Source organism: Eschrichtius robustus, chromosome 2 (assembly GCF_028021215.1).
Source record: "Eschrichtius robustus isolate mEscRob2 chromosome 2, mEscRob2.pri, whole genome shotgun sequence".
Taxonomy (NCBI): Eukaryota; Metazoa; Chordata; class Mammalia; order Artiodactyla; family Eschrichtiidae; genus Eschrichtius; species Eschrichtius robustus.
Window position 1 is genome coordinate 169,870,982 of NC_090825.1, and position 27,519 is coordinate 169,898,500.

General features: G+C 55.5%; 1 protein-coding gene across 3 annotated transcripts in view; it reads right to left on the minus strand.

Moving 5' to 3' along the window:
• Nucleotides 1-2,612: 2,612 nt before the first annotated feature.
• Nucleotides 2,613-27,519, minus strand: part of CACNA1A (calcium voltage-gated channel subunit alpha1 A) — a 234,429-nt gene continuing 209,522 nt past the window's right edge. For 2 of the 3 annotated variants that reach the window (XM_068534814.1, XM_068534816.1), the window contains 12 exons: nt 24,102-24,229; nt 21,802-21,898; nt 19,266-19,371; nt 9,675-9,782; nt 9,439-9,539; nt 8,200-8,309; nt 7,959-8,097; nt 7,683-7,796; nt 6,320-6,355; nt 5,061-5,247; nt 4,476-4,726; nt 2,613-3,686 (listed from right to left, as the gene is read on the minus strand). In XM_068534814.1, coding sequence (XP_068390915.1) covers nt 2,955-3,686; nt 4,476-4,726; nt 5,061-5,247; nt 6,320-6,355; nt 7,683-7,796; nt 7,959-8,097; nt 8,200-8,309; nt 9,439-9,539; nt 9,675-9,782; nt 19,266-19,371; nt 21,802-21,898; nt 24,102-24,229 — 2,109 coding nt within the window. In that variant the 3' untranslated portion in view covers nt 2,613-2,954. Of the gene's footprint in view, nt 3,687-4,475; nt 4,727-5,060; nt 5,248-6,319; nt 6,356-7,682; nt 7,797-7,958; nt 8,098-8,199; nt 8,310-9,438; nt 9,540-9,674; nt 9,783-19,265; nt 19,372-21,801; nt 21,899-22,746; nt 22,844-24,101; nt 24,230-27,519 lie in introns of all 3 variants that reach the window. The other variant, XM_068534815.1, reaches the window with a different exon arrangement.

The window sequence follows — 27,519 nt, forward strand, 5'->3', positions numbered from 1 at the left end:
AAGGGGGTGAGATAGGGAGGGTGGGAGAGAGGCTCAGGAGGGAGGGGATATGGGGATATATGTATACATATAGCTGATTCACTTTGTTGTACAGCAGAAACTAACACAACATTGTAAAGCAATTATACTCTAATAAAGATGTAAAAAAAAAAAAGCTAATAAATAGTTTAAAAAGTCTCAGTTTTAATTTCTAAATGGCAAATATCAGTAGCTATAACCCATATAAACAGATGCGCTTTGGGATCCTCAATATAGTTTTTAAAGAATGGAAAGGGGTGCTGGACTTTCCTGGTGGCACAGTGCTTAAGGATCTGCCTGCCAATGCAGGGGACCTGGGTTCGATCCCTGGTCTGGGAAGATCCCACATGCCGCGGAGCAACTAGGCCCGTTCACCGCAACTACTGAAACCCGCGCTCTAGGGCCCCGTGCTCCACAACAAGAGAAGCCACCGCAATGAGAAGCCCGTGCACGCCAACAAAGAGTAGCCCCCGCTTGCAGCAACTAGAGAAAGCCCACACGCAGCAACGAAGAACGCAGCCAAAAAAGAAAAAAAAAAAAAAAGGAAGAAGAAAAGAAAGGGGTGCTGAGACCGAAACATTTGAGAACTGCTGATGCAGAAGAGTGGTCCAATCCAGCCCTATGCCTGTTTTTATAAATAAAGTTTTATTGGAACACAGCCACACCCACTCATTAACATAAGGCTGCTTTCCTGGTGCAACGTCAGAGTTGAAGAGTTGAGACAGAGGCCATTTGGGCAACAAAGTTGAAAATATTTACTCTCTGTTCCTTCAAAATAAAAAGTTTGCTGATGACTGATGTAGAATAATGCAGTTAATCGTCACAAACTGTTCTATTACTAGTTCCCGCTTACAGATGGGAAAAACAGAGGCACAGAGAGGTTAAGTCATATTCTTAAGGTCACACAGCCAGCGGCTTTGTACCCCTTCTTCTGGTACCCCAATGTTCCTTGAGAACGATCCCTCTCTCCTTATCTGCAGGTTTTCCGGGATTCTCTGAAGCCCTTTCTTGGGAGAAGCGGGAGCTGCCTTTTCAGACCAAAGAAAGGCCTTTCACCTCAACTTGAACACGGGGTATAACTGGCCTTTTGCTCACCTGAATCAGCACAGCTCTCTGACCTCCTAGTTTTACTAACTACAGTTCTGTGGCTATCGACTATATTCACAGAAGCATTCACAGAACAGGCAGGGATGTGAGGCCCTGGGGGTGGGGGCAGCGGGGTGGGGTGGGGGTCCTCTACCACCTTCATCTTTGGGGCCAGCTTCTGGAAGCCTGGAGTGGGACTGTCCCAGCAGGTGCATTGTGGCCCGATGGAAAGACATGTTGGGTGGGGCTGAAGGTGGAGGGAGGGCAGACTGTCAATCCCCTCGTAAGAAGCCCATCCCCACCTGTACCTCTGATATGCTGCCTTCACTTTGAACTGGCCATGACCATCTTCTGCCACCTATGGGCTGCTCTGAACTCTGATCTCTAGGATTCCCCAATGACTGCAGGTAACTTAGGGGCATCTCAAGAAAGTCTGTGAAATGGGATACAGCTTGGGGTGGAGCCCATCAGAAGCAGCTTCTTGGGTGCAGGTAGGTGGGGTGGGAGTGCCAGAGGCCTCAGGAAGGGCTCACCTCCCACTGGGGGAAAACTCTCTGGGCACAGGGTGTCTGAGCTGGGTTTCCAGGTACCTCCTCCAGGGTGCTTCCAATAGGAGTTTTGCTAATATGTTGGGTCTCACACATACTCCCTGGGGCCTCACTTGCCAGATCGTGTAGGATGGTCATCCAGGAAGGTTTATCATTCAGGATGGTTGCTTTAGGTACAACCTGGCCTGCAGAAGCAGCAGCAGGCAGACTGTGGAACCCCCGGAGGGCTGCGGGTAGAGGCATGGGCTGGTCAGTGTCTTTGGCTTTAACTTTCTTGCAAAGAGTGCTGGCTGGAGAGTTACAGCTTTCTCATCCTTAGCCATTTTCAAAGCGCCTCCTTCCATAGTTTCCCCAAAGAGACCTGGGGAGTACTTTGCAGAGGATATAAAGACCATTCCAATCCAAAAGCCCTTTGATTCAACTTTTTTTTATTATTTTTTTTTCTTTTTGAATGTCATGCAATAATTCACAGTCCCAAGCCCACAGTTTTCAAACAAGGTAGGAAAAAGGAAAAAAGAAGCAAAGGAAATCGGTGGTGTTTTTTTTTTTTTTTCTTTTTTCTTTTGTTATTTCAAGCAGGACCAAATGTCAGAAAAAAATGCTTCTTTTCTCAATCATTAATTTTTTTGTCCTTTTAAAATTATTTTTTTAAATTGATTTCTGCAGGCAGTTATAGTAGGGTTTGGTATAACCAGCAAGCACTCCTGTGTGTGTCTGAGAACGTGTGTGGGGTATGAGTGTGTCTGGTGGAGGTCTGTGTGGGACGCTGGGTTTCCTCTTCGCTTCCGGCTTCTCGCCACACACGGGCCACCAGCTCGCGTTCACCAGGGAAAGGAAAGATTCAGTTGAGATGATAAAACTCATCAATAGAAGCAATTTTTTTCTCCCCGTTTTTCTTTTAAAAATGTTTTTTTTTTTTTTTTTTTGAAATTTCCATTTTCCCCAAGGTTCTCCAAAAATGGCTGAGTTAATTCGAATCCCTTGGCTGTGTGGTTTGTCTGCCCCCGAGGGACCCCCTCGTGGGGGGTCGGGGCTGGGTGGGGGGCGCAGTAGCTGCCCAGGAGCGGCTTGTCCGGCTGAGGGTCTTTGCGGGACACCCTGGTGTGTCCCGGCCCTGGGGACTCCCTCCAGAGGCCGGGGCCGTCCAGCTGGTCCTCTCCTGGGCCCTCCCGGGCCTCCCCCGTGTGCTGGGCAGGTGGCAGCGAGGTGGCCCCGCGGCCGGTGCGGCTCCTCCCCGGGGGGGCGTGTGCGTGGGGTGCGTGGGAGGGGGCCGGGCGGGCGCGGGTGCCACCTCGCCCGGGCTTAGCACCAGTCGTCGTCGTCGGTCTCGCTGTAGGTTTCGTGCAGGCCTTTCCGGGAGCCCGGCCCGCGGGGCCTGGCCAGTCCGTGGGCCGGGTAGTAGCCGTTGGGAAGTCGCCGGCCGTGCCTGGAAGGCGAGGCGCAGGCCGGGCCAGCGGCCCGGGGAGTCCTGGGCGAGCACGCGTGGCGCGCGGGGTGCGGCGCGTCGTAGGCGGCGGCCCGGGGCTCCTCCCCGCCGCCGCCGCCGCCGCCGCCGCCGCCGGCGCCCAGGCCGTCGGGCTCGTCGTAGTCGGAGCCCCGGTAGTAACCGTGGTGCCGGGGGACCGGGGGCCCCTCGGCCGCGTGCGCGCCGGACGCCGGCCACCGCACCCCGCCGTGGCGACACGCCCTGGGGGACTCGCTCCTGGCCATGCCCGGGACCCGCCGCTCCATCGTGGGCGAGCGGCTGCTGCCGTGGCCCCCCGTGGGCGGCCGCTCCCCGGCCAGGGGCTCGGCCGTGGGGCCCGGGTACCTCCGCGGGCCGCTGGGGGCCGCCCGGCCTGGCCGCACCGCCGGCTGCTGCTGCTGCTGCTGCTGCTGCGGGGGACCCGAGCCGCCGGCCTTACGGATCACGGGGGAATAGGACACGTGTGGCCGGGGGGTGGAGGGGGTCTGGGGGAGCTGGCGGCGTCCCCGCCGCGGAGTGCTGGTACCAGATGTTGAGGGGGCTGGGCTTCCACTTACGGAACTACTGCCCTACACGAAAATTGAAACAAAGGAAATCAAAAAAAAAGATACACCAAAATCAACCAGGAGATGGGAGGAGACACAGAGGACGGGAGGGTGAGGACCGAAGGAAAACCAAAGGACAGGAGAGGGACCGGGAGGAGGAGGAGGAGAGGGGGACACAGGACATTCGAATGGAAAAAAAAGGAGAAAAGCAACAGCCACAGGGAGGATGAGGGCAGGAAGAGGAGGAGGAGGAGGAGGAGGAGGAGGAGGGGGAGTGGGAGAGACAAGGAGGGAGGGGGAAGTCGAAAACCAACACAACAAAGTGAAAAGAGAAATGAGAAATGGAGTTTTGTAAGTTTGGGGGTTAAAATAGCAGAAGTTTAAAAAATTACTCACAGGCGTCCAGAGGACAGAAATCATAATCGAAACCAAAAAAAAAAAAAAAAACGGAAGCCGGGTTAAAGGAAAGCAAAAAGGCAGCGGGGCAGCCAGCCTGGCCATGAGTTGTAAAGACTACGCTGGCCAGAAACTCAAAACGTGATCCACAACCAAAGAGGAAGCAGCTGCGGGCAGGGAGCGGGTGGCAGGCGGGCAGGGAGGCTGGGGTGCAGAGTCGGGAGCCAGAGTGGCAGGGGGCAGTGTTCACCCCTGCCCGAGCCCAACCCCCTGGCTTGGGGAGCCCACTCCATGGTGGACAGGGTCAGAGGTCACAGCAGCAGTGGGGGACCCTGCCCAGAGTGGCTGTGGGGTGTAGGCCCCCTCCTCTCCCGGGCCCCAGGGGCTCGGCTCAGGGGTACCTCCTGCCACACCCACCTGCCGGTGTGTCATGTGCTCTCGGCCCTCACTGGGTGAGCGGGACCAGCGCTGGTCCCGGGCCCGGGTCCGGCCGTGGTCAGGCCGCTCCTGGGCGTAGCGCTCCTTGTCTGGGGGCGGAGGGTGGTGGTGGTGGTGGTGGTGATGGTGCTGCCGGTGCTTCCGGTCCTTGGGCCGACCCCGCTCCTGGTCTCGGTCCTTTGATGGCAGGTCCCCAGACTGGGTGGTCATGCTCAGGTCTGTCCCCAAGCCTGGGCCAGACGGGGTCAGACAGATAGACAGATGGCTGTGAGGGAGGGGTGGCATGGTCTGTGCACATGGGAGGCCACCAAGGGGGTCTGTGGGCCCTAGAGAGGGGCACCTTCCCCTGGACCACCCTGGACCAAGGATGGCCTGGTGGGTGTTGGGAGGGGGGTCGGGCCCCAGGTTCTGAGCAGCAGCTGTCACAGCTTGGTCCCTTTGGTCTTGTCCAGGCCTTTCTGTCTTTTCTCCTTCAGTGTCTACCCCACTCTGCCTTCTGTCCTACCTCCCCTCCTCTGTCCCCTCATACAGCCTCCGGTCCCTGGGCCGTGCAGGGCGACCCACCTGTGTCCACGTCCGTGTAGCGGCCCAGGGAGCGCTCGGAGGCGCGATGGCTGCGCTCTCTGCGCCGCGGGTGGTGCCGCTGGTTCTCTTCGGGTGGCACCCTCTCCAGGGAGTAGTCGTCCAGGCGCCGGGCCTTGGGGCCCAGCACGGAGGCCGAGCGCTTCATGGGGCTGGTGTCTGAGATGGTCTGGGGGGGACAGGCCGGCAGACCGGGGTCAGCGGCTGGCACCAAGCAGTCCCGGTCTGTCCTGCCCCATCGGCCATCAGTGACTGCGGTGTGACCGTCCAGGGGCGGGGTCCCGGGGGTGGGGGGGGGCCATGGGCCTCGGGTCCTGATCAACCAGAGCTCCAGGACTCCTCTGTCACCCCCCCAGGCTCATCCTGGGTTCCGGCCAGGAGGCCCCATTCTATCCACCTCCTGCTGGGACAGGCAGGCCGACCGAAGGGCAGAGCTTCCCCCATTCCAAGGGCACACCTGGGAGCCCCGGGGCCCTGGGCAGCACGGGCCGGCACTCGCCCTGCCTGCTCGCCAGGGCGGGTGAGCAGCCTCTGCCTCTCCTCGCTGTTGGGCCTCCAGGCCCAGGGCCAGGCACCCAGCTCACTGTCCTCCTTGGCCAACTGGGCCTGGACTTCTCTGACCACCTGAGTCTGGCTTCCGTAAGGAGCCCTTGAGGGGCTGCCCTGGCATTTGAGGCCCCGAGGGACCTGCTCTCCTCATCCTTGGCCTGCAGCCTGGGGGCCTGCATGTGCTGCACCCACTGGGTCCAGCTGGGTTCTCTGTGGCTGGGAGAGGAGAGGAGGAAGACGGGGCAGACATTGCCCAGGGCCCGGCCCAGCTAAGGGGGCAGTGGTACTGCCCGAGGAAGGAGTTTTAAGGAACACAGGGCTGCGGGACCAGAGGTTCAGGGGTGGTGTTAGGGGAAAGAACCCCTGAGAAAGAGTGGGCCAGGCAGGGCTGCAGGTCAGACTTCTTGGAACGATGGACCCCCTGGCTTGGGGGCTCTGAAGAGAAGGGGGTGGTGGGGGGGGAGGGAGGAGGGGGGCGGGGCAGGGTCACTCCTCCAGGGCACACGTGGGGCACACAGAGAACACAACACATGAGGATGGGGCTCCACAGGGGGGGAAGGGGGAGGGGGTGCAGTCTGCAAAGAAAGGGTGGGGTCCGAGGACAGGGAGAGATGACAGGACTCCCACGAGGGGGGGTGGGCGGGAAGAGGGGGCCGGAGCCCAGCTGGGCGGCGGGCGGGCGCGGTACATACACTGAGGTTATTCCCACGTGGCCGGCCCCTTCTCCTCTGTCACAGCCCCACGGGATGGTGCACACAGAAAAAACAGAAAGAAGGAAATAAATATAAAAGCTGAGAGGGAGAGTGGAGAGGTGGTAGATGGAAGAGATGCCAGGGTTGGGGAGAGGAACCTGAGGGGGAGGAGAAGGGGGAGGGAGTGAGAGGTTAAAGTCCCCGGTGGTGTGTGGGCGACCCCAGGCCCAGCCGGCAGTCCTCCCATGAGCACAGAGGAGACAGACAGGAGACACCACAGACAGATGGCAAAGGCACGAGACCGACAGATGGGACGGCGTGGCTGCAGGCCCCTGGCCCTGAGCTTTGCCTCATGCGATGCGCCCCAGCCTTGGTTCTGCTGACACTCAAAGCTTTGGGGAGGGGTGGCCGTCGGCTGGCTTGTCCCACCCGTCTCCTGGGGCCCAGCAGCTCAGTCCTGGTGGGTGGGGGGGTGGGGGCCCGTCAGGATGGGGCTGGGTAGCCACATGCAGGCTGAGTGTCTCCCGCCCAAGTTCCCAGCAGCCAGAGGCCAGGCCCCTGGGTGACCCTGGCCCAGCCAGGCACAGCACAGCCCACCCCGTGCAGATGTCACGGCACAGCACACGGGCAGCCCGCCACAGTCAGACATGCCGCCCCACCTCTCAGGCTGGGTGGGCAGCCAGCCATGCTTCTGGCTCTGGCCCCTCTGTCCCCGTGGGCCTGGGGTAGTGGGACCCCCCCTCCCTCCAACCACCCGCCCACCCGAGCCCTGCAGCTGGGTAAAGCAGCCACACACAGGCACACGTCAGGCACACACACCTGTTCCTCCCCAGCGGCCCCCACAGAGACCAGACAGAGAGACGAACCCCAGCTGCCCCCAGGCCCACCCCAGACTCCGCTACCAGGTCCTAGGACCTGCCAAGTTCCCCAGAGCGTGCATGTATATGAGCACACGCATCCGTGTATGTGCGAGCACGTGTGCGCATGTGTGCGTGTGCATGAGTGTATATTCTTGATTGCAGCTCTCACCTGGGCCAGACACATCACCTCCCATACCCCCTCTGCAACCTCCACCTCCTCCTGCCTCAAGTACCCCCAAACGGGGCAGAGACAAACCACTTGGCGGTGGCCACGGTACCCTGCCCCAGGGCAACCTCGCCCCCTCTCAGCCCTCTGTCAAGGAGGAGCTAAGAGGACCAGGGCCTCCAGGGGCTCCAGGTGTGGCCTGTAGGGGCAGTGGGGCCTGCACACTGCTGCCGAGGGTGCAGGAGGCCCGCCCAGCCCTGGGTCCCTGGGCTCCGTGGGGAAGCAGAGACTCCAGAGGCCAAGTCCAGCCCCCAGGGCGGTGGGTGAAAGCCCTCACCTGGTTCTCGGCGGGGAGGCGGGGCATGGAGGCGGCCCGGGCCTGGCCCTCCATGGGGAGGTAGTGCTCACTGTCCGAGTAGCCGTCTCTGCCCATCTCTCGCATCTCCACAGACTGTGGGGCAGATGGCGAGGCCGGGTGAGCCCCAGGGCCTGACACGTGGACCCCGGGGGTGGCCCGGTGTGTGCGGAGCTGCAGGTGGGGGGGCCCAGACCCCTCCTTCTTGTCCTGCCCGGGCCTGGGAGCCATGGGGGGCGTGGGGGGTTATGGAGGCACCTGAGAGTTGGGCTGGCTATTGGGCATGTCCGTGGGGGGTCCTCGCTCCGGGCTCCACGTGCCCGTCTTCTGGAACATCTCCTGGGCCCGCTGGGTCACCCAGGATGGGCTTTCCTTCATGCCGCTTTCGTGAGCCATCCTGTGTGGGGCACAGAGACCAGGGTGGTGGTGGGCACTCCGGGGGCTTTCACACCCGACCGGCACCCCCGTTCCCCCGCCTCCTGGCCAGAGGGACACTCACAGGCCTCCTCCTGGGTCCAGCTGGGTGGAGGGGAGGGCATTCTGGCCGGGCCCCCCCTCCTGCGTTGGAGACGGGGGCTCCATGCGCTGGAACATGAGAGGTGTCCGGTTCTGGGGAAGCAGAGAGCAGTGTGTGTGCACAGGGTAAGGGGGGACAGGGGACAGGTGGAGGAGGGCGCCCCAGGCTCAGGCTCTGGTCAAGGCTGCAGCGGGGAGGCTATGGATGGTATGCTTAGCCCACCCCTGGGGTGAAATCCCAGGAGTCATTCTTGACATGCCCCCCCACCCCAAAACGCACACACACTCAAGTCTGATCCATCAGCTAGTCCTCAAGACTCTTCCTTCCAAATCCATCCATAACTGGATCACTTCTTACCACTCCACAGCCCACATCCTGGTCCGGCCTCATCAGTTCCGGCCTGGACCAGTGCAGTTGCCTCACCTCAGGTCTCCCAGCTCCAGCCCTTACCCCCCATGGCCACTAGAGGGCACCTGTTAACACCTGCATGAAGTCACTTCCCTCCTCTACTGAGGAGCCCCCATGGCTCCCACATCACTCTGAGCAAAAGTCAAAGGCCCACTAGGCCCTGCATAATCTGTCCTGTTACCTCCCCACCCTTGTCTCCTCCCACTGCCCCTCTTGCACACTCTGTTCCACCATATCGACTTCCTTGCTGTTCCCCGAAATCAGACTCATGGTCCTGCCTCAGGGCCTTTGCACTGGCTGTTCCCTCTGCCTGAAACACTCTCCCCCTAGGTATCTGCTTGGCTCCCTCTCCTCTTCCTTCAAGTCTTTCCTCAGATGTCACTTCCTCAGAGAGGCCTCCCCTGACTACCCCTTTCAAATCACATTCCCTCCCCTGCCCCCGATTTTTCCCATGGCACTTAGCATTTTCTGCAATGCTATGTAATTTAATCATCTGTCATTGTTGGCATTCCCCCAACTGGAAAGTCTGCTCCACAGGGATTCTGGTCTGCTTTGCTCACAGACGCACCCCCGGAGCTGAGAACCATGCCTGGCACACAGTAGGTGCCTGATAAATGTTGACGGAGCAGATGAGTTAATCCAGGCTATGTCTCCTTGGCACTGTCCTACTTTTCAGTGACCTGCCTTGGAGCCTGGCCTCATCCCACTGTTCTGGTTGGTCCTCATGGTGACAAGGAAGCCACTGTCTCCCAGCCTGGATGTCCCTGGAGCGATGGACATAGCAGGGCAGGGCCCTCAGGGCTGGGGCCGTACCTGCTCCTCGCGCATGGCCTGCAGCTTCTTGGCCTTGCTCTGTCGGTAGTACTCCATGATCATCATGGCTGCATAGATCTTCCCCACCGTCAGGTCCGTGGCTGGGGGCACAGGGTGAGCTCACTGTGGGTGGGGGCCCCTGTGTGCACCAGCCCTGCCATCCCTGGACCTCCTCTTTCCCTCCCCCTCCGTCCTGGTGGGACAGAGCCCGAGGCCAGGCCGGGCCTGGCTCTTACACTTGTGAGGGGTGACCAGCAGGTCCAGCGTCTTCTGGGACAGATTGGGCCAGATGGCCATCATCTCCTTCCGCAGCTCAGCGTCCATCTGTTGTTTGTCGGCTCCGCCTGTGGGTGGGCACAGAGAGGCATCAGCCGGCCTCTGGGGCAGCCGCAAAGCCAGAGGCTCCTGTTGACCCAGGCTCTGGGGTCCTGGTTCCCAGCAGGTCACCAGTGCCCTATGGGCCTGACCCAGAGGAGTCTAGTCCTCAGCAGGGCCAGGGCCTTCGAAAGACATGTGGGGGACAGTCCAGCTTCCTGAGGGGCCAACCTGGTTCCCACTTACCAGCTGCGTGACCTGGGTGTTAGTCTACTGTGCGGTGCCTCTGTTTCCCCATCTTCAAAATGGAGATGATGGCAATACTACCTGCCTCACTGCATTGTCTGAAGATCAAAGTAGTTAATGTACAGCCTTAGGACGGTGTCTGCTGTAGGGTGCCTGGGTTAAGCCTCAGGGAGCACTCCTGACAGAGGACGTTCTCCCTCAACCAAGTATCCCCTCCTGTGAATGTTGACCTTGGACAGAGCCAAGCCCTGGTCCCTCACTCCAGCCATGGTGGTCATTTAGGTTCTTTGGCAGCAATTCCTGGTCCCTCCTGCCCGAGTGCACGGGAGTGTGGCCCTTCCTGGCCCCTGGGGTTGACCAGGGCCATGGGACGAGTTCTTGCCAATGAGGTGTGAGCAGAGTGAGGTCCCACTTTGGGCATTAAATGGCCAGTGCAGGACCCTCCTGAGTTCTCATTCCCTCTGTCACAGTGGCTGGTAATGTTGGGGACAGTGGTTGCCCCCCTCAGGCCTGGTCCCTAAGTGACTGATGAACAGAAGCCCCTGCTGACCCCAGAAGTTCCCACATAATGGAAGTGGGAAGCAAATCTTTGTTAGTTCAGGACCTTGGGGCTGTTTGTTACAGTAGTACATTCTCATCCATCCTAACTGATACACCAGCTTGGTCCCTGCTTCTACTCCTGTTTCACAGCCCCAAACAGGGGCTATTCTAAACATTTACCAGCTGGTAGGGAAGGGACACTGATGACAGAGCTAGAGCAAGGGCCTGAAGGCTCCCTGCTGGACCAAATATTAACCCTGTGGTTGCTGGATTATGGGAGGAGATCTAGGGGAAAGGCAGGAGCCGGCTGCCAGCCAGTAGAGAACTATTGCAGTGTTTAACAACCATCCACGGGGGCCTGTGGCTGAATAGCTGGACCGCCCAGACAGCCTCAACATCCCCCTTTGCCTCCATTCCCTGCCCACCTGTCATTGCCCAGCATCGGCCCTCTTTGTCCCTCCTTCTCCCACTCCTCCATTTCCCGGGCCCAGCCCGGAGCTCCCTCTGGAACCCCTGCCCAGCTTCTCCTTCTCAGCAGATGTGGGTCAAAGCACAGACATCTGCCAGGCACTCCGTGGAGCTTTCACTCGTCTTCCCCCGTGTGACTCTGGAGATGGATGCCTTTATTCTGAGAAAAATCCTTCAGAAGGGCTTTTTTGCAAGTCAAGCTCAGATCCTGTTCCAGAGTGAGGATATGGAGGCGGTGGGGAGCTGAACTGCCTGGACCAGTGTAATCGCTTCTGCCCAGGTCGCCTTGCTCCTCCCACAGCCACCAGAGGGCGCCCGTGAACACCTGAGTGCAGTTGCCTCTGCCCGGGTCCGCCTCGTCCTCCCATAGCCACCAGAGGGCGCCCACGAACACCTGCATCAGTCACCTGCCTCCTCTGCTCAGAGCCCTTCAAGGCTCTCACCTCACCCAGGGTGATCCCCCAAGTCCACAAGGCCCTGCACGATCCGCCCTCATCTCCTCTACTTTCCCCCTTGCTCACTCTGTTCCAGCCACACCAACCTCCTCGTTGCTCAGCAAACACGCCAAGCACCATCCTGCCTCAGGGTCTTTGCATGGTTTGTTTCCTCTGCCAGGATGGTTCTTTCTACAAATATCTATGTGGTTCCCTCCCTCACCTCCTTCAGGTCCCTGCCCAAACCCTTTATCAAAGAGGTCTTCTAGCTGCCTCCCAACCTAAAACAGCCGCCCCCCCTTCTATGCTTTTTTCCTGCTTTATTTCTCTGCTCTTTATCATCTCCTGCTATTGTTCACCACCTCACCACTAGGGGGCACGGTCCACGGTCTGGTCTCTCTTTTCGCTGCTGGTGGTTGCAGGGTCTAATGACACAAGGGACTGTGGTCACTGGGGCCGAACTGCATGGGTGTAGGGATGATTGGCGGGCCTGGACACAGGTTGGGAGGTTGTGGGAGATCCTTGGGAAAATCATCTGTGTAGCTGGGTTCTCAACATACTTGACACCAACCTATGACAGTTTTTTTTTTTTTTTTTCCTCTAGGGAAGCAGTTGGAATTAATAGCTAAGTCTCTTGCCCACTGTAGCTAAGTGAGGTGCCTGGGTTCTCTGTGGCTCCTTCTCAGAGACATGGGAAGGGAAAGAAGAGAACATGACATTCTTGTGAAAAGTCACTTTCTCCTGACAGCTTACATATTTCCTGTTTCTAGTGGAGAAAAGGAAGATACCTATTGTTATGGACTGAATTGTGTCCCCCCCCTTCCAAATTCATGTTGAAGCCCCAACCCCCAGTGGAACGGCATTTGGAGATGGGGCCTTTAAGGAAGAAATTAAAGTTACATGAGGTCATAACGGTGGTCCCTAATTCAATAGGACTGGTGTCCTTATAAGAAGAGACAGATAGACACCAGGGGTGCACATGCACAAAGGGAAGGCCATGTGAGGACACAGCAAGAAGGCGGCCATCTGCAAGCCGAGGAGAGAGGCCTCAGGAGAAACCAAACCTGCTGGCACCTGGATCTTGGATATCCAGTCTCCAGAACTGTGAGGAAATAAATTTCTGTTGTTTATGCACTCAGTCTCTGATATTTTGTTACGGTGGCCAGAGCTGATTAAGATACCTGCTCTTGGCGTCTGAATTGGGTAAGGTCAAGGTTTCTCCCCCTGTCAGCACTGTCGACACTTGAGGCTCGATCCTTCTTGGTTGTGGGGCCGTCCTGTGCATTGCAGGATGTTGAGCAGCGCCCTTGGCCTCCACCCACTAGTTACCAGTAGCACTCCCTTACCCCAGTCCTGACAACGAAGCCTGTCCCCGGACATTCCCAGGTGTCCCCTGGTGGATAAAACTGCCTCCAGTTGAGAACCACCTTAGACTCTTCCTGCTTTACTTCACTGGGAAATCTTGCATTCAGGATTGTCCTTCACATTTAAATAAAGGCAAAATCCTTAGGGGATTTCAAGGTGGCCCTCCCCTGGGGTCACGAGATCTGCTCAAGGCCGCATCTCAGGTTTACTCCTCCTCCAGGTACGGAATTGTTAACACCGGGGTTCCCAGGGACAGAGGGCTCCCTGCTATTCAGGCATCAGTCCCTCACAAACCAGTTGTGTCCCAGAGTTTGTCGCCCGAAGGGTCCTCCCCTCTCCCACATCACTGTGCACACCTCTGGTGAACCTCCTCTGTTGCAGGGTCTGTCCCGTGCATTCTGAGACATTCAAGCAGCATCCCTGGCCCCTACACACCAGATACCGTGAGCACCAGCCCTCTCCCAGTTGCGACGACCCAAGCTGTCTCCAGACGTTGCCAATGTCCTCTGGGGGCAGAATTACGCCTGGCTGAGAACCCCCGACTTAGGGTTTAACCCCTGACCTGGGTCCACAACCTCTGACCCTGCTCTTTCTTTTCCATAACATTTCTCGCTTTTGAACACGTGACATATCTACTTATTTATCGCTGCCTGTTTGTTTGTTGCCTCTTTCCCCGCAGCCCCACAAGGGCCGGAGGTTCGTCTGTCTTTCACTGCCACATCCCACGTGCCGAGGACAGGGCCAGGCACGCAGCAGGTGCCCCATGGATGTTCTCATTCAATGAGCTGATAATGCAGGCAGGTCAAAGCCCTTCAGCTCCCACCAGGCCACCCCAGAACCTTCCAGGCCATTGCAGAACCCACCTCCAGACAGAGCCTGGTCTTTGAGGGTATTAAAGGATGAGACAGTGGCCTTTTGGCTGGTCAGCCACGTGGAGTCCTGAAGGAGAATCCAGGCTGGCCCGGACTCAGGGAATGCTGGACAGCTGTGGAGATTCTGTTACTGGCTGGCTGAGGCCTCGTCTCTTCTGCACACAACCCTCCACTGCTGTCCACAGCTGTTAGCGTGCAGGCGGCACAGTGTTTATAAAGCTCTCCCTGCAGGCTCTCAGCAGAAGCCAGAACGTTAGCTTGAGGCTGGGGATTTTTAAAAAAACTTTTATTTTATATTGCAGTATGTTTTTTTTTGGGCCGTGCCAAGTGGCTTGTGGGATCTTAGTTCCCCAACCAGGGATCAAACCCCGGGGCCCTGGCAGTGAGAGCGCCAAGTCCTAACCACTGGACCAACAGAGAATTCCCCGGAGTAGTTGATTAACAATGTTGTGTTAGTTTCAGATGTACAGCAAAGTGATTCAGTTATACATATACATGTATCTATTCTTTTTCAAGTTCTTTTCCCATTTAGGTTATTACAGAATATTGAGCAGAGTTCCCTGTGCTATATTGTTGGTTATCAATTTTTAATATAGCAGTGTGTGTATGTCAATGAGGCTGGGGATTTTGGATTTTGATGTGTTAACTGGGTTTACATTCATTCAGGCAGGTGGCTGGCTCTGCCCTCATCACCTTCTGGTTGAGGTGGGGAACAGGAGGGCAGTGGGGGATGAAGGGACATGGCCCAAGCCCCTTGGCGGAGGTTTCAGGGATCCAGACACAACGTCTAGAAGAAAGAGAAACATGAAGACAGAGGATTTTTCCCCAGACAAGAATGAGATTCTTCTGGGAGGAGAGAACAGAGGGGTGGGTGGGAAGGAGAGACAGACAGAGAAGAGGAAGGACAGACACAGAAGAGACACAGACAGATAAGCAGAGGGACCTGCCCTCTTTCTCTCCCAGCTAAGATGGGCCTCACAATTTTTGAAGAATCTGAAGAATCACTGAGGTTAATCCACTCCCCCATGTTACCCCCTGCCTGCTGGAAAGGAACTCAGTGTGTTTAGAAGCAAATTCAGTGTCGAAAAAAAGTGTGTTGTACTCTCAGCTGGACTGAGACGCAATTCTGTTGAAATGGCTGTGACTGCCATCACTGTTAGAAATGTTGTCTCCTTGGGGCTTCCCTGGTGGCGCAGCGGTTGAGAATCTGCCTGCCAATGCAGGGGACATGGGTTCAAGCCGTGGTCTGGGAAGATCCCATATGCCGCGGAGCAACTGGGCCCGTGAGCCACAATTACTGAGCCTGCGCGCCTGGAGCCTGTGCTCCGCAACAAGAGAGGCCGCGATAGTGAGAGGCCCGCGCACTGCGATGAAGAGTGGCCCCCGCTTGCCGCAACTAGAGAAAGCCCTCGCACAGAAACGAAGACCCAACACAGCCATAAATAAATAAATAAAAATTAAAAAAAAATGAATATAAAATTTATGAAAAAAAAAAAAAAGAAATGTTGTCCCCAAGCTCTCGGTTGAACTTCCTTGACTCCAGAGCTGTGCCCCATGGAACTTTGGGAGGAGACAGGACGGGGAGGGGTCCCTGGCTCAGAGATGCCGGGGGCATGACCCTCTGGGAGCTGAGTAGGGTCCGGGGTATGAGTGACAATGACAGCCAAATGGCAGGCACATCCCCGGAGTCCTTGAAATCCTCATGTGGGGAATCTGGTGAGTGTCCTAAAGGCTGGACTTGCTAGAGTCCCACAGAAGGGGTTCTTTTTTTAAATATATATATTTATTTTATTTTTGGCTGTGTTGGGTCTTCGTTGCTGCGCGCAGGCTTTCTCTAGTTGTGGTGAGCGGGGGCTATTCTTTGTTGTGGTGCACGTGCTTCTCATTGTGGTGGCTTCTCTTGTTGCGGAGCACGGGCTCTAGAGCACAGGCTCAGTAGTTGTGGCGCACGGGCTTAGTTGCTCCACGGCATGTGGGATCTTCCCGGACCAGGGCTCGAACCCCTGTCCCCTGCATTGGCAGGCGGATTCTTAACCACTGCGCCACCAGGGAAGTCCCACAGAAGAGGTTCTGTGCCGTAAAAGACAACTCAGCAGGCCTGGGTTGTCCAAACCCTGCATATTCCAAAGGAATGACTGGTTCTTGACCAGCTCCTGGAAGATAATGTCTAAGTCCTTAGAGTGTCCTGCCTGATAAGAGTGTTTTTGTTTACCTGGGGGCCTTGGGCCAGGCCAGATAGTTTGTCCTAGCAATGTGATTTATGCTGGGGGCCTTGAGCCACGTGGTATCAGTGTGACCTATAGAGGGGCTGGAGGCTGAGCAGCTAAGGTCAGCCAGGCTTACACGACCAACTCCCAATAAACACGCTAGACACCAAAGTTCAGGTGGGCTTGGGTGGCTGGCAATACTGCATACATGTTGTCACACATCATTGCTGGGAGAAGTAAGCAGTGTGCATGTGACTCCACTGGAAGGGAGTGGAAGCTCCCTCTTGGTCTCTCCCAGACCCTGCTTCATGTGCCTGTTACCTTTGCAGATTTTAATCTGTATCCTTTTGCTGTAATAAACCATAACTGTTAGTAAAACAGTTCTGAGTCCCTCTAGCGAATCACTGAACTCAAGTCTTGGGTTATCTTCAGACCCCTGAACACAGGTCCCCAGAGGGAAACAGCAGCTGGGATACAAAGGCATTAGGTACCAAGAGTAGGTGCACTGTTAGACCCATTTTACGGAACTGTGGCAGGCAGAAATCTAAAGTTGCCCCTTCTTTCCCAGCAAAATTCTGGTTATTCAGTCAAATGCTTGGGACTTCCCTGGTGGTGCAGTGGTTAAGAATCTGCCTGCCAATGCAGGGGACACTGGTTCAGTCCCTGGTCCGGGAAGATCCCACATGCCACGGAGCAACTAAGCTACAACTACTGAGCCTGCGCTCTAGAGCCTGCAAACCACAATTACTGAGCCTGCGTGCTACGACTACTGAAGCTTGCATGCCCTAGAACCTGCATGCCGAAACTACTGAGCCCACATGCTGCAACTACTGAGCCTCCGTGCTGCAACTACTGAAGCCCGTGTGCCTACAGCCCATGCTCCGCAACAAGAGAAGCCGCCACAATGAGAAGCCCACGCACTGCAATGAAGAGTAGCCCCCACTCGCCGCAACTAGAGAAAGCCCACAGGCAGCAACGAAGACCCAATGCAGCCAAAAAAAAAAAAAAATTAAATCAAATGCTAGTCTAGGGACTGCTATGAAAGGACTCTGCAAATGTAATTAAAGTCCCAAGTCAGCTGACTGTAATCAGGTGCTCCCTCTAAAAGCAGACCATTTTCTTGGCAGCAGAAGAAGTTAGAGCGATTTGGAGCACATAAAGAATTAGATGCATCCCTGGGAGCTAAGTGCAACCTCTGGCTAAAAGCCAGAAATGAAACAGGGACCTCAGTCCTACAGCCACAAGGAACTGAATTCTGCTAACGTCTAAATGAGCTTCGGAGTAAATTTTTCCTCGGAGCTTCTACAGAAGCTCTAGAGAAGGTGGCCTTGCCACCTTGATTTTGGCCTTGTGAGACCCTGAACGGAGAGCCCAGTTGAGTCTACCTGGACTTCTGACCTACATAACTGTGAGCTAATAAGCAGGTGTGTTTTAAGCTGTTAAATCTGTGGTCATTTGTTACATGGCATAGCTAGCTAATACATGTGCTGAGGCTCAGAGAGGGTGAAGTCTTCTGCCAAGGTTTACAGTTGAGGACAGGGAAGGTAGGTGGGCAAGGTGAGTCCACTTTCCCGCGTGATTACAAGAAAGCTGCTGCCCACGCTTCTGCTTCCTCACCTCCCTGGGTTGGAACCTCCACCAGCTTCAACCATGCTGATGAGCAAACAGTCTGGGGCAGGCAGTGCCACAACACAGACAGAACCTGGGCCCCCACTGGTCATGTGCACCGAGATGCTTGGCAAGTCTGGACCACTTGCCTCTGACTTGTTGCACGAGAAAGAAACTTACACTTGTGTGCCAGACAAGTGACACTTATGCTGTCCCCTGAGTCTCGGCCTCACTCCTGATTTTTTCTCACTCTATTTGGGGGCACCTCCTGCTCTCTCTACCTTCATCTGCATGTTTCCTGCCTCTAATAATGTCTGTCCTCAATGTGCCCCGCCCCTTCACTGGGCACTGTCCCACTGGAAGCTGCTGGTCTCCTTCCCTGAAATGTCCCCACTCCGAGCAACTTCCAGTTTTGGCTCCTCCTCCCCCTCTTCTCCCCAGGACCCTGGAAAGAACATGTGTCCCTAAAGTGCAGTCTTCCTTCCTCATAACCTCCCAGGGGCTTCAGCTGGGTGGAGTCATGGCCTCTCTCTTCAGCCCCTGATTCCCAACCCTCTGCTGGACGATGGACACAGCCCTCCACCAGCTACTCTCCCAACTTCCTTCTCTCTGGTGATCCATGTGTTGCTCTCTCTGCCCTGCTGTCCCATCAGCTGCCAAGTCACATCCAGTCTACCGCCAGGCCTCAGAAACCCACTCCAGGCAGGAGGGCCATGACCCCTCCACCAGAGCTGCCCTGGTCAAAGTGACCAGTGGTGACCTGGCACAAGATCCGCCGGTCACTCTTGGTCCTCATCTTCCTTGGCTGCTGGGCAGCACCTGACACACTGGAGATGCCTTTTAGGAGCCTGAGTTGCCTTGGTCTCCACCCACCTCCCTGGCCGCCTTTAATGCTGGGGTGGCCCCAAGCTCAGTCTTCCGGGGTCTCTCGATCCACTCATCCCCTTGGAGAGCTCGTCCAGCCTCCTGGCTTAAAATCTGCCAGCGTCTGACGCCTCCTGACTCTACATCTTCAACCCAGCCAGGAAGACTCATCCCCTCACTTCCTTCAGAACCTTCTGGGGGGGCCTCCACCAGAAGTGTAAGTTGGAGAGCCCCCTGCCTAACCATCTTCATGTGCCACCTCCGACACCAACCTCCCGCCCTCCCTTTGCCCCAAACCTGCCCCTGCCATCTCTTCTGTCTCAGGGCACGGCAGCTCCATCCTTCAGGCACTGGGGCCCCAACCCCTGGGGGTGGCCTTGTTGCCTCTTTCCCTCACACCCCACATTCCATGCATCAGCATCTGGTCCTCTTGACTCCCAGGAAATATCCAGAATCTGAATATTCCATATATCCCCTCCTTCCGAGCCGCCATCCTGTGTTCACATGAGTTATGTCAGGCCTCCTCCTAGCTTCTCCCCACTTCTCCCCACTGTGCTTAGAGGGAGTAGGTGCCTCCTCTGCTCTCGAGGCTGCTTGGTGCCCCCACGCGCAGAGCGCAAGTCAGTTCAACACAGCCCCAGGTGTGGGGAGGGGCTCTGCACCCCCTGGTCCCTCTGTCTGGAGCGCTTTCTCCCCAGGTATCCACGTGACTCCTTCACAACCTCGCTGGGGAGGCCTCCCCCCGCTGGAAGTGTAACCTGCCTGCATCCTTCAGGCTTAGAGCGGTGTCCGGCACACGGGAGGGAAGCCAGCTCTCAATATTTGCTGAGCAGGTGGATGGGTGAGTCCTCCGAAGCCCTGGCTCCATCCACCCTGCCCCACCTCTCTGCTCCTGTTCCTGCCCTTACCCTTGGCGATCTTGATATCCAGGGCTGTGCGGATCAGAGCCATGAGGGTAGAATTGAAGTGGACGGTGTTGTCATCGGCAACAGGCAGATCCATCCGCAGGAGCCTCTACAGAAAACCAAAGGCAAGGGCAGTCATTCCCAGGCACCCCTCCCCGATCCCGTGAGCCACACACACCCTACCCAGGGAGCCCCAGGAAGAACTCTGAAGGCAGCGGCTAGGGTGCCCCCCCACCCTCAGGTTACCTGTCCCGGTGTTCCATTTCCTGATTGCCCTCGGTGGCTCATAGGGAGGGCACCGGGGGCTCTCCTATGCTGCGGAGCCCCTGCCCGTTCCTCGCCCGCCTGCTGGACCCTAGGGCTGGCATTTCCAGGGTTGGCCCACATCCTTGCCCTGCCCCAGAGTTCTTCTGGACAGCTCCGTTCCATTCTGACCCCAAAGAAGAAGAGCACAAGCCAGATCGCAGCAGACATGCAGCAGCCAGGCAGAGGGGTCCATTGCCACAGCCGCTGGGGGCGCCGCTGGCTCTCCACCCCCAACCCCTGGCTCGGCCCAGACCAGACCAGATGGGCACAGACCACATCATTCCTCCGAGAAGCGGCAGGCAGGCGACTCCCCCTGCTGATGGGGCGGGCCCCTCGCGCAGCACATGCAGCGAGGCCATGACACACAGAACAGCGGACAGGGGCGCATGCAGACGGAATCTCGAGACTCATTCATAGCTCCGTGGAAAGTGTATCTCAGGGGCATTTCCGGATCTTGGCTCTTTGTGCAATGGCAGGGGGAAGGGGTGAGGGAGGTGTTCCCGTGGCCCAGGGAAGAAAAGATTCCCTGTGTCCCAGGCAGGGGCTCTGTCCCCCATGCTTGGTGGCGTGGGAGGGGATGCTGGGCTGGTGTGCACCAGCCCAGGCTGAGGTGGCATGGAGATGGAGATTGATGTTCACCAGAGGATTCAGACACAGGTCAGCAGGAAACACAGAGTTGGAGATGGCGAAGGGGATGGCAAACTCAGAGCTGAACACAAGAGATGAGTTGAGGCAGGGTGGGGAGGGAGATGGTAGACAGAGAAACACATACACACTGGGCCACTGTGCACAGCTGTTCAGGTTGTGCACTGCACAAAGGGCTCCCCATCTTAGAAATCATGGATTTGTGTATTTAAATGACAACTTCCCAGCTGATAGTGGAAAAGTGTCTTGCTCTCCCCACATTGGTGGATTCCAATTGTTTTCCCACAGACAAAGTGTTCTGTGCAAAGGATGTTCATTTCAAATATGCACAAAGGTGCCTTATGGACCTGTGGCGGCCCTGCACAGAGACCAGGAAGGGAAGGGCACTCTCTCCCTCTCTCTCGCACACGCTCACACACACACCCACACTCAGCCAAGGAGAGACCAAGAGAAGGACAAAAGAAAATTAGAGAAGCGACAGGTACATGGTAAGCCTGGTGGGGCCATCTCCTGGTCTTGCCTGGGAAGGAGGAGTTCATGGAGGGAGGAGGAGGAGGAGGAGGAATGAGGTTGTGGGGAGGCGGTTACACGAGGCAGGAAGAAATGGGATGGACAGAGGGGAGGGAGGACTCTCGTAGACAGAGTAGGCCAAGGTGGGTGGGTGAATGGAATGATGGGACCATTTTTTTTTTTGGAGGGGCTGACTGTAAAGGTCATCTCTGAACTTCTAGTGGATGAATTAGGGGGAACAGAGCATCTGTCCTTGGGTGCCAAGGGAGATTCCGGGACGTGGTCTAGAGGGGTGGCCCGGCCCAGCCGCCTGGCGGCTACTTCAGCCAGCATGCACCACCCCCCCGGTCGGCCATGGTGCCTGCCCGCCCCAGGCCCCCGCCAAGGCAGCGTGCATGGCCTGCGTCAGGGTGCCACGGTCCAGGGGTCCAGCTGCGGCCCGCCTGCCCACTCTGGAACAATGGAGAGGCATGTTGGGGTGTCTTGGAGGGAGATGGGTGGCTTAGGGACAGGAAGATTGGAGAAGCAACTCCAGGGGGGAGGGTGGGGAGGAGGGGCTCTGGGTGCTCCCCGGGAAGTCTTGGATCCCCCAAGGCCCTAGGTCAGAGATCAGCTTCAGGTGTGTGCGGGGGACCATGAGACCTGGGGGCTCAAGATACAAAAGATGGGGTCCAAGCCCCTCCCTGCAAGGCACCTGCCCAGGTCTGGGCATGGGGGCCGCTCTGGGCTCATTGGCGACCCCCACCTCCCAAAGGGTGTTTGTGTCCAATTTGGCTCCTGGGGGACCAGGTGCGAGGGGACCTGGGGGCTCCCCTCACCCTCCCTCCGGCGTGTCGGCCATAAGAGAGTCTCAAAACACCAAGACACACTGATCAGAAAGGACGGACACAGTAATACTGCTTAGAATCAAGGGATGGTCATGATCCATTTACTCAAGGAGGAAAGGGGAAAAAAAGGAAAAAAGAAAAAGAAAAAAAAGAACAGTAACGCTGGAAAAAGAGACTCGGCTGGTTGTTCCTGGTCAGCACTGAAAAATCCCCAGTGCCCGGACATTGGTGGTCGGCAAGGGTTAGACTACCTTGTAAGCCACTCTGGCCGGACACTTCTTCCCCAGACCCAGGGGCGGAGACATGTGTCTCAGCATCTGATACATGTCCGGGTAAGGCATGCGGCCCCTGGCAGCACCGAAAACAAAAAACGGGGGTGGGAACGGAGAACCAAAGGAAGGGTGGGTGGAGGGAGGGGAAGAAAAGGAAGGAAAAAAAAAAAAACCAAACCAAAAAAAACACCAAAAAACCAAAACAAAAAAATCACACGAGCCGAAAAAATAGAGAGAGAAAGATGCAGAGAACGATAAAATAGGTATTTCAAACAAATGGAAAAGAGGAGGAAAAAAATGGAAGAGGTAATTAAAAAAAGATTATTTCACTGCTTACAAGCAGGGAGAGGGAGAGAGAAAAGAGAAAAGTCAGATTCACTTTTGACTCTGAGCTATGGTTCTGGTGGAACGTGGACGGAAGTGGGGGCTTCTCACTTGGAAGCAATGCTTGGGTTCCGTGTCATTTAAAAAACTGGGTCAAGTTCTCTGGTTTGGCTGAGGCTGGTCTCTGAGGGGGCCTAGATGGGGAAGAGGGGCCAGGGCAGTGGAAGAAGGGCTGGGGACTTTGGGAGGCGAAGGGTGGAGGAGGGGAGAGTGGAGGAGGTGGTGGGGGGGGTCAATGCAAAGTTACAATCCCCCCGGATGTGTCTGATTTGGGGTGCCGTTGAGACCCCGGGATGGGCAGCTTCAGCTAAGAGCAAGCAGAAATGGCTGAAGGGAACGGAGAGATATATGTTCCATGCTTCATCAAGTCTATGTGACTGCATTCTGTTGGCTAAGTTTTCTAGTTTAGTGCAAAAGAGAGAGATGGCTCTGTTTTTTAGATTATATATATATATATATATATATATGAAATATATATATTGAAGAACCCCAAGCCACACTCATTCCATGGATGCTAGCAGGTTTTAGTGGAAATCAAACCTTGCAAGCAACCCTATGAGGACATTTCTTGCCTAAGCCGAGAGGGGGAGATATTACACGCAATAAACTGTACATATCCTTATAATGAATCCGACCGCTGAAAGGAGAAGAGAGGGGATTAGTGCAGGCACGGGGTTAAGCTGCGTTCACACTGGCTCCCCGTGCACACAGTGAGGTCATGATGCCAGGGGCTGGGGACCCCCTGGCTTGGAGTAGGGGAGATGTGGGATGAGTGAAGGTCCCTGAGATGTTCCCAGACACTCACAGACCCTGGGGCAGAGGGTTTCATTTGGAGTGGGTTGGGAGCTCTGGGCTGGGGGAACCTCCCCCAGGGCTCTCTGTGTCTCCCGCCTCCACAATCTACATGGGCTACACTGGGGGCTGGGGGGGGTGCTCGTGGAATAGAGGACAGGGGGACAGCATCCAACTGCTGTGACCTAAAATCAAAAGAGGAAGAGTTAGGAACCAGCTGAAAGTCAAGCCCCAGCCCCGCAGCTCACCCCAGCCTCTTGGTCTCATGGAGCGTTTGTCCGGGGCTGAAAGAATGGCAATGATCGACTCCATCCAGCCTTCTTCATGAGGCTCCCCTCTAGTGTCCAGGCTGCTGAGGGCCCCCATTTAATGCTTTCTCAGGCCCCAAGCTCAGCCTGAACTGGAAGCCTCAGTTTGTGGTTGGTGGGCTCTAAGCATCCTGCAAGGGCTTGGTGTTGAGCAGGCACTCAATACACTTGAGCAGGGTGGAGACCACCCTTGGAAACCATCACCTGTCAACCAGGAGGGGGCACTCTTGTGCCTACGGAGATGGGAGAGCTCACTTCCTTCATGACCATGAAGATGCAAGGACCACCAAGGCTCTGTGTCCTCTCCCCTGGCCTTGTGTGACCACCTGCTCCAGGGTCCTGGGATCCCAGTGGGAGCTGGGTTCCACCACTCTGATCTTGCAGCCAATTCTGTCTGCCAAGGGTACTAAACCAGCCCTTCTCCCCATACCCTCAGGAGAAATGAGGCTGAGAGGCCTCTGGCTTCCTTCCCGGGGCCTGGATAACTTGTCCTCACCATCTGGAAGCCTCACCGTGGTGGGGGCAGGAGAGACTCATAGGAGGTGAACTCATGGTGGATTCCCTCCCTCGTCTCCCAGAAAACCTGGGGTTTGAGCAGCAGTGGTACCCAAATCATTTAATCCAGGATGTGTGAGGGTGCTGATTCTCATCTCTTTTTTCTAGACTGATCTTCCTGAAATCCCTGCTAGCTCCCCAGGGAGCCAACACCCCAAGGTCTGGATCCTGACCTAGACTGTGCTCCAGTGCCAGAGAAAGGTGGGTGATGTGGCTGGAGGATTCGGGGTGACTGCTTACCACGCTGCGGGGTCGTACTCGGCCCAGACACGCACGTACTCATCCAGGTGGTGGGGACCCAGGATGGAGGAATCTCGGGTGAGGTACTCAAAGTTGTCCATGATGACAGCAACAAAAAGGTTCAGCATCTGTGGGGACCCCAGGGGCCAAGACGGGGTGGGGGAGAGCGAGACACATCCAAACACATATACACAGAGGCCCAGAGGGAGACAGGGAGGGAGATAAAAATGGGAAAAGGTAGTCAGAGAAAGAGATGGGGGAGATAGAGGAAAGACACATGCTCACAGGAGGAGCCCAGAGACAGAGAGATGGAGAAATGGAGATGGGGGAGAGAGACAGAGACAGAGATAAAGATGGAGACAGAGAAAGATACAAAGAGATAAAGACCAACATTGATGGACAGAGACAATCGGAGAGAGAGGTAGAGAGGCTATGTTAAATAGAGGCCAACACCAAGGGGACCGCCATGACCCCAAGTCCTCCCACAACTGACCCCCAACAAGACCAAAGTGAATACTCCATGGGCCAGAACTCTGTCATGTTTCCATCCCCAGCATAAAGTAAGCACTCAGCAAATATTTCTTTGATGGATGGATGGATGGATGAATTTTCCTGCATTTGTCTACATCTTGTAGCACCTTGTCATGTGCTCGTCTAGCCTTTAGCACATGGGGTGCTTGCATCAGTCTTGCCTCCAGGCCTTAGTAAATGTTGCTCCCTCAGTGGACATCATTTTTCTCCCTTTGGATAATGGCATCTGGGGAAACCCCCGCCCTTATACTTAGATGCTGTTGTTGGGTGTGGCTGGCTTCACAGGTGGTGGTCACATGACCTTGTGATTGGTTAGGGAGGGGCACATTACCCAAGGTGGCCAATGAGAGCCTTCCTTGGGATTTTTGCTGGCACTCTGGCAGCCATCTTCCCTTTATAGGGAGAAAGTTTGAGAATAAAGCCAGTGTGAAGGAGAACAGCAAAGAGGACAGGGTCTGCTATTGCCTGGATCCAGCCTCATTTGGACTTTTCAGTTATGTAAGTTAGTGAACTGCATATTTCACTTGTCAGTTTCAGTTGAATTTCTGTTACTTGCAACCAATTTGATCAATACATGGTCTAAGCCCTGTCCACAATCCCTGAGGGCCACTCTTTGAAATCTTCCTTCCCTGTCTGAGTCTCCCCTATCAAAGCACATATCAGATTGTATTGCTACTGTCTCCTGACTTGTCTGCCCAACACCCCTGCAAACTGAGAGAAATATGTTCTCTCCTTATCTCCCCAGTGCCTAGTATAAGGCCTGGCACATCGTAGGTATTAAGCAAATGTGTAGATGTAAACATAGTAGGTGCTTAATAAATGACCTGTCATTCTAGGTGTCCCTAACTTTAGTGACTCTATTTTTTTTTTTTTTTAAACACTATTTTATTTATTTATGGCTGTGTTGGGTCTTCGTTTCTGTGCGAGGGCTTTCTCTAGTTGTGGCAAGTGGGGGCCACTCTTCATCGCGGTGCGCGGGGCCTCTCACTATCGCGGCCTCTCTTGTTGCGGAGCACAGGCTCCAGACGCGCAGGCTCAGTAATTGTGGCTCACGGGCCTAGTTGCTCCGCGGCATGTGGGATCTTCCCAGACCAGGGTTCGAACCCGTGTCCCCTGCATTGGCAGGCAGATTCTCAACCACTGCGCCACCAGGGAAGCCCTCTATTTTTTTTTATATACATCGTTACTGGAGTATAATTGCTTCACAGTGCTGTGCTAGTTTCTGTTGTACAACAAAGTGAATCAGCCATATGCATACATATATCCCCATATCCCCTCCCTCTTGAGCTTCTCTCCCACCCTCCCTATCCCACCCTTCTAGGTGGTCACAAAGCACCGAGCTGATCTCCTGTGCTATGCGGCTGCTTCCCACTAGCTATCTATTTTACATTTGGTAGTGTATATATGTCAATGCTACTCTCACTTCGCCCCAGCTTCCCCTCCCTGCCGTGTCCTCAAGCCCATTCTCTATGTCTGCTAGTGACTCTATTTTTAATTCATCATTTCATGATATTGATTGAGCACCTACTGTGGGCCAGTCACTGTGCTAGGTGTTGGGGATGCAGCAGTGAACTAAACAAAAATTCCTGCCTATGAAGGGCTGATGATCAAGTGTTGTAGATGTCTTCTAGGGTGCCTGCCCTTCCCAGATGGGATGTAATATAAGACTGTGTCTCCATATGCACCCAAAGCTACTAAGACAAGGGTGGTCATTTGACCAGGAGCTAGGATGGCCCATTCAGACTCTCTTCTGGGAATTTGGAACTGGGCAAGGGACCGTCTAGGTCAATGGCTGTTGACATTGGACTTGGAGGGTGTGTTGCTGTGAGACTTAGGCTGCAAGTCTCTCAGTGTGAGACCGACCGCTGGTCTGAAGAGGGTGGATGTGTTGGGCTTTTGCTGACAGACACTGGTCCTTGGGTTGAGTTCTGAAAATAGCATCTTCCACACTCCCTGGGCAGCTTACATCCTGCCCGTAGGAGCCATGGTTAGGGGGCCAGCCTGGGGAGGAGAGAGAAGGAGGAGAGGAGCTTCCTTCGGCTTCCCACGTGGGTCTGTGTCGTGGGTTGAACTGTGTCCCCCAAAAAGATATGTTCAAATCCTGGCCCCCTGTGCCTGTGAATGTGACCTTATTTGAAAAAAGGGTCTTTGTGCACGTCATCAAGTTAAGATGAGATCATACTGGGTTAAGGTCCGCTAAATTCAATATGACTGCTGTCCTCGTAAGAGGGAAATCTGGACACAGACACACACGGAGAAGACCATGTGATGACAGAGGCAGTGGTTGGAGTGATGCTGTCACAAACCAAGGAACACCACCTGTGGCCACCAGAAGCTGGAAGAGGCCGGGAAGGATCCTATCCTAGAGGCTCTGGAGGGAGCATGGCCCTGCCAACACTGTGGTCAGACTTCCAGCCTCCAGAACTGGGAGAGGATACATTTTTGTTGTTTTAAGCCACCAAGTTTGTGGTTCTTTGTGACAGCAGCCACAGGAAACTGTCTTCAGTTGTCCAGGGGCAGCAGACAACTAGGGTGCCAGCACTCCCTCAGGGGTGCCAGGGGCAGCTGGGTTGGTTGGTAACACCTTCTTTTCCTTTTAATACCCCAGCCCTGGCCTTCCTGCAGTTGTTAATCCCTGGTGACTTCAGTGTTCTCTGTTTGCTCTTTCAAGCCTGTGTAGCCAGTCCCTATATTAAATCCCCTCTGCTTGAAATACCCAGATAGTTTCAGTTCTTCCGACTGTGCTCAAACTGCTCCAGGAAGAGTGGAGAACAAAAAAAGATTTGCCGAGATGAGGCCCCAGAGAGAGTGAGAGAAAGAGAGAGCAGGATGGAGGTTCCTGATATATATTTTCATTCCTCCTGGTTTCAATCTTGCAGTGCTTTAT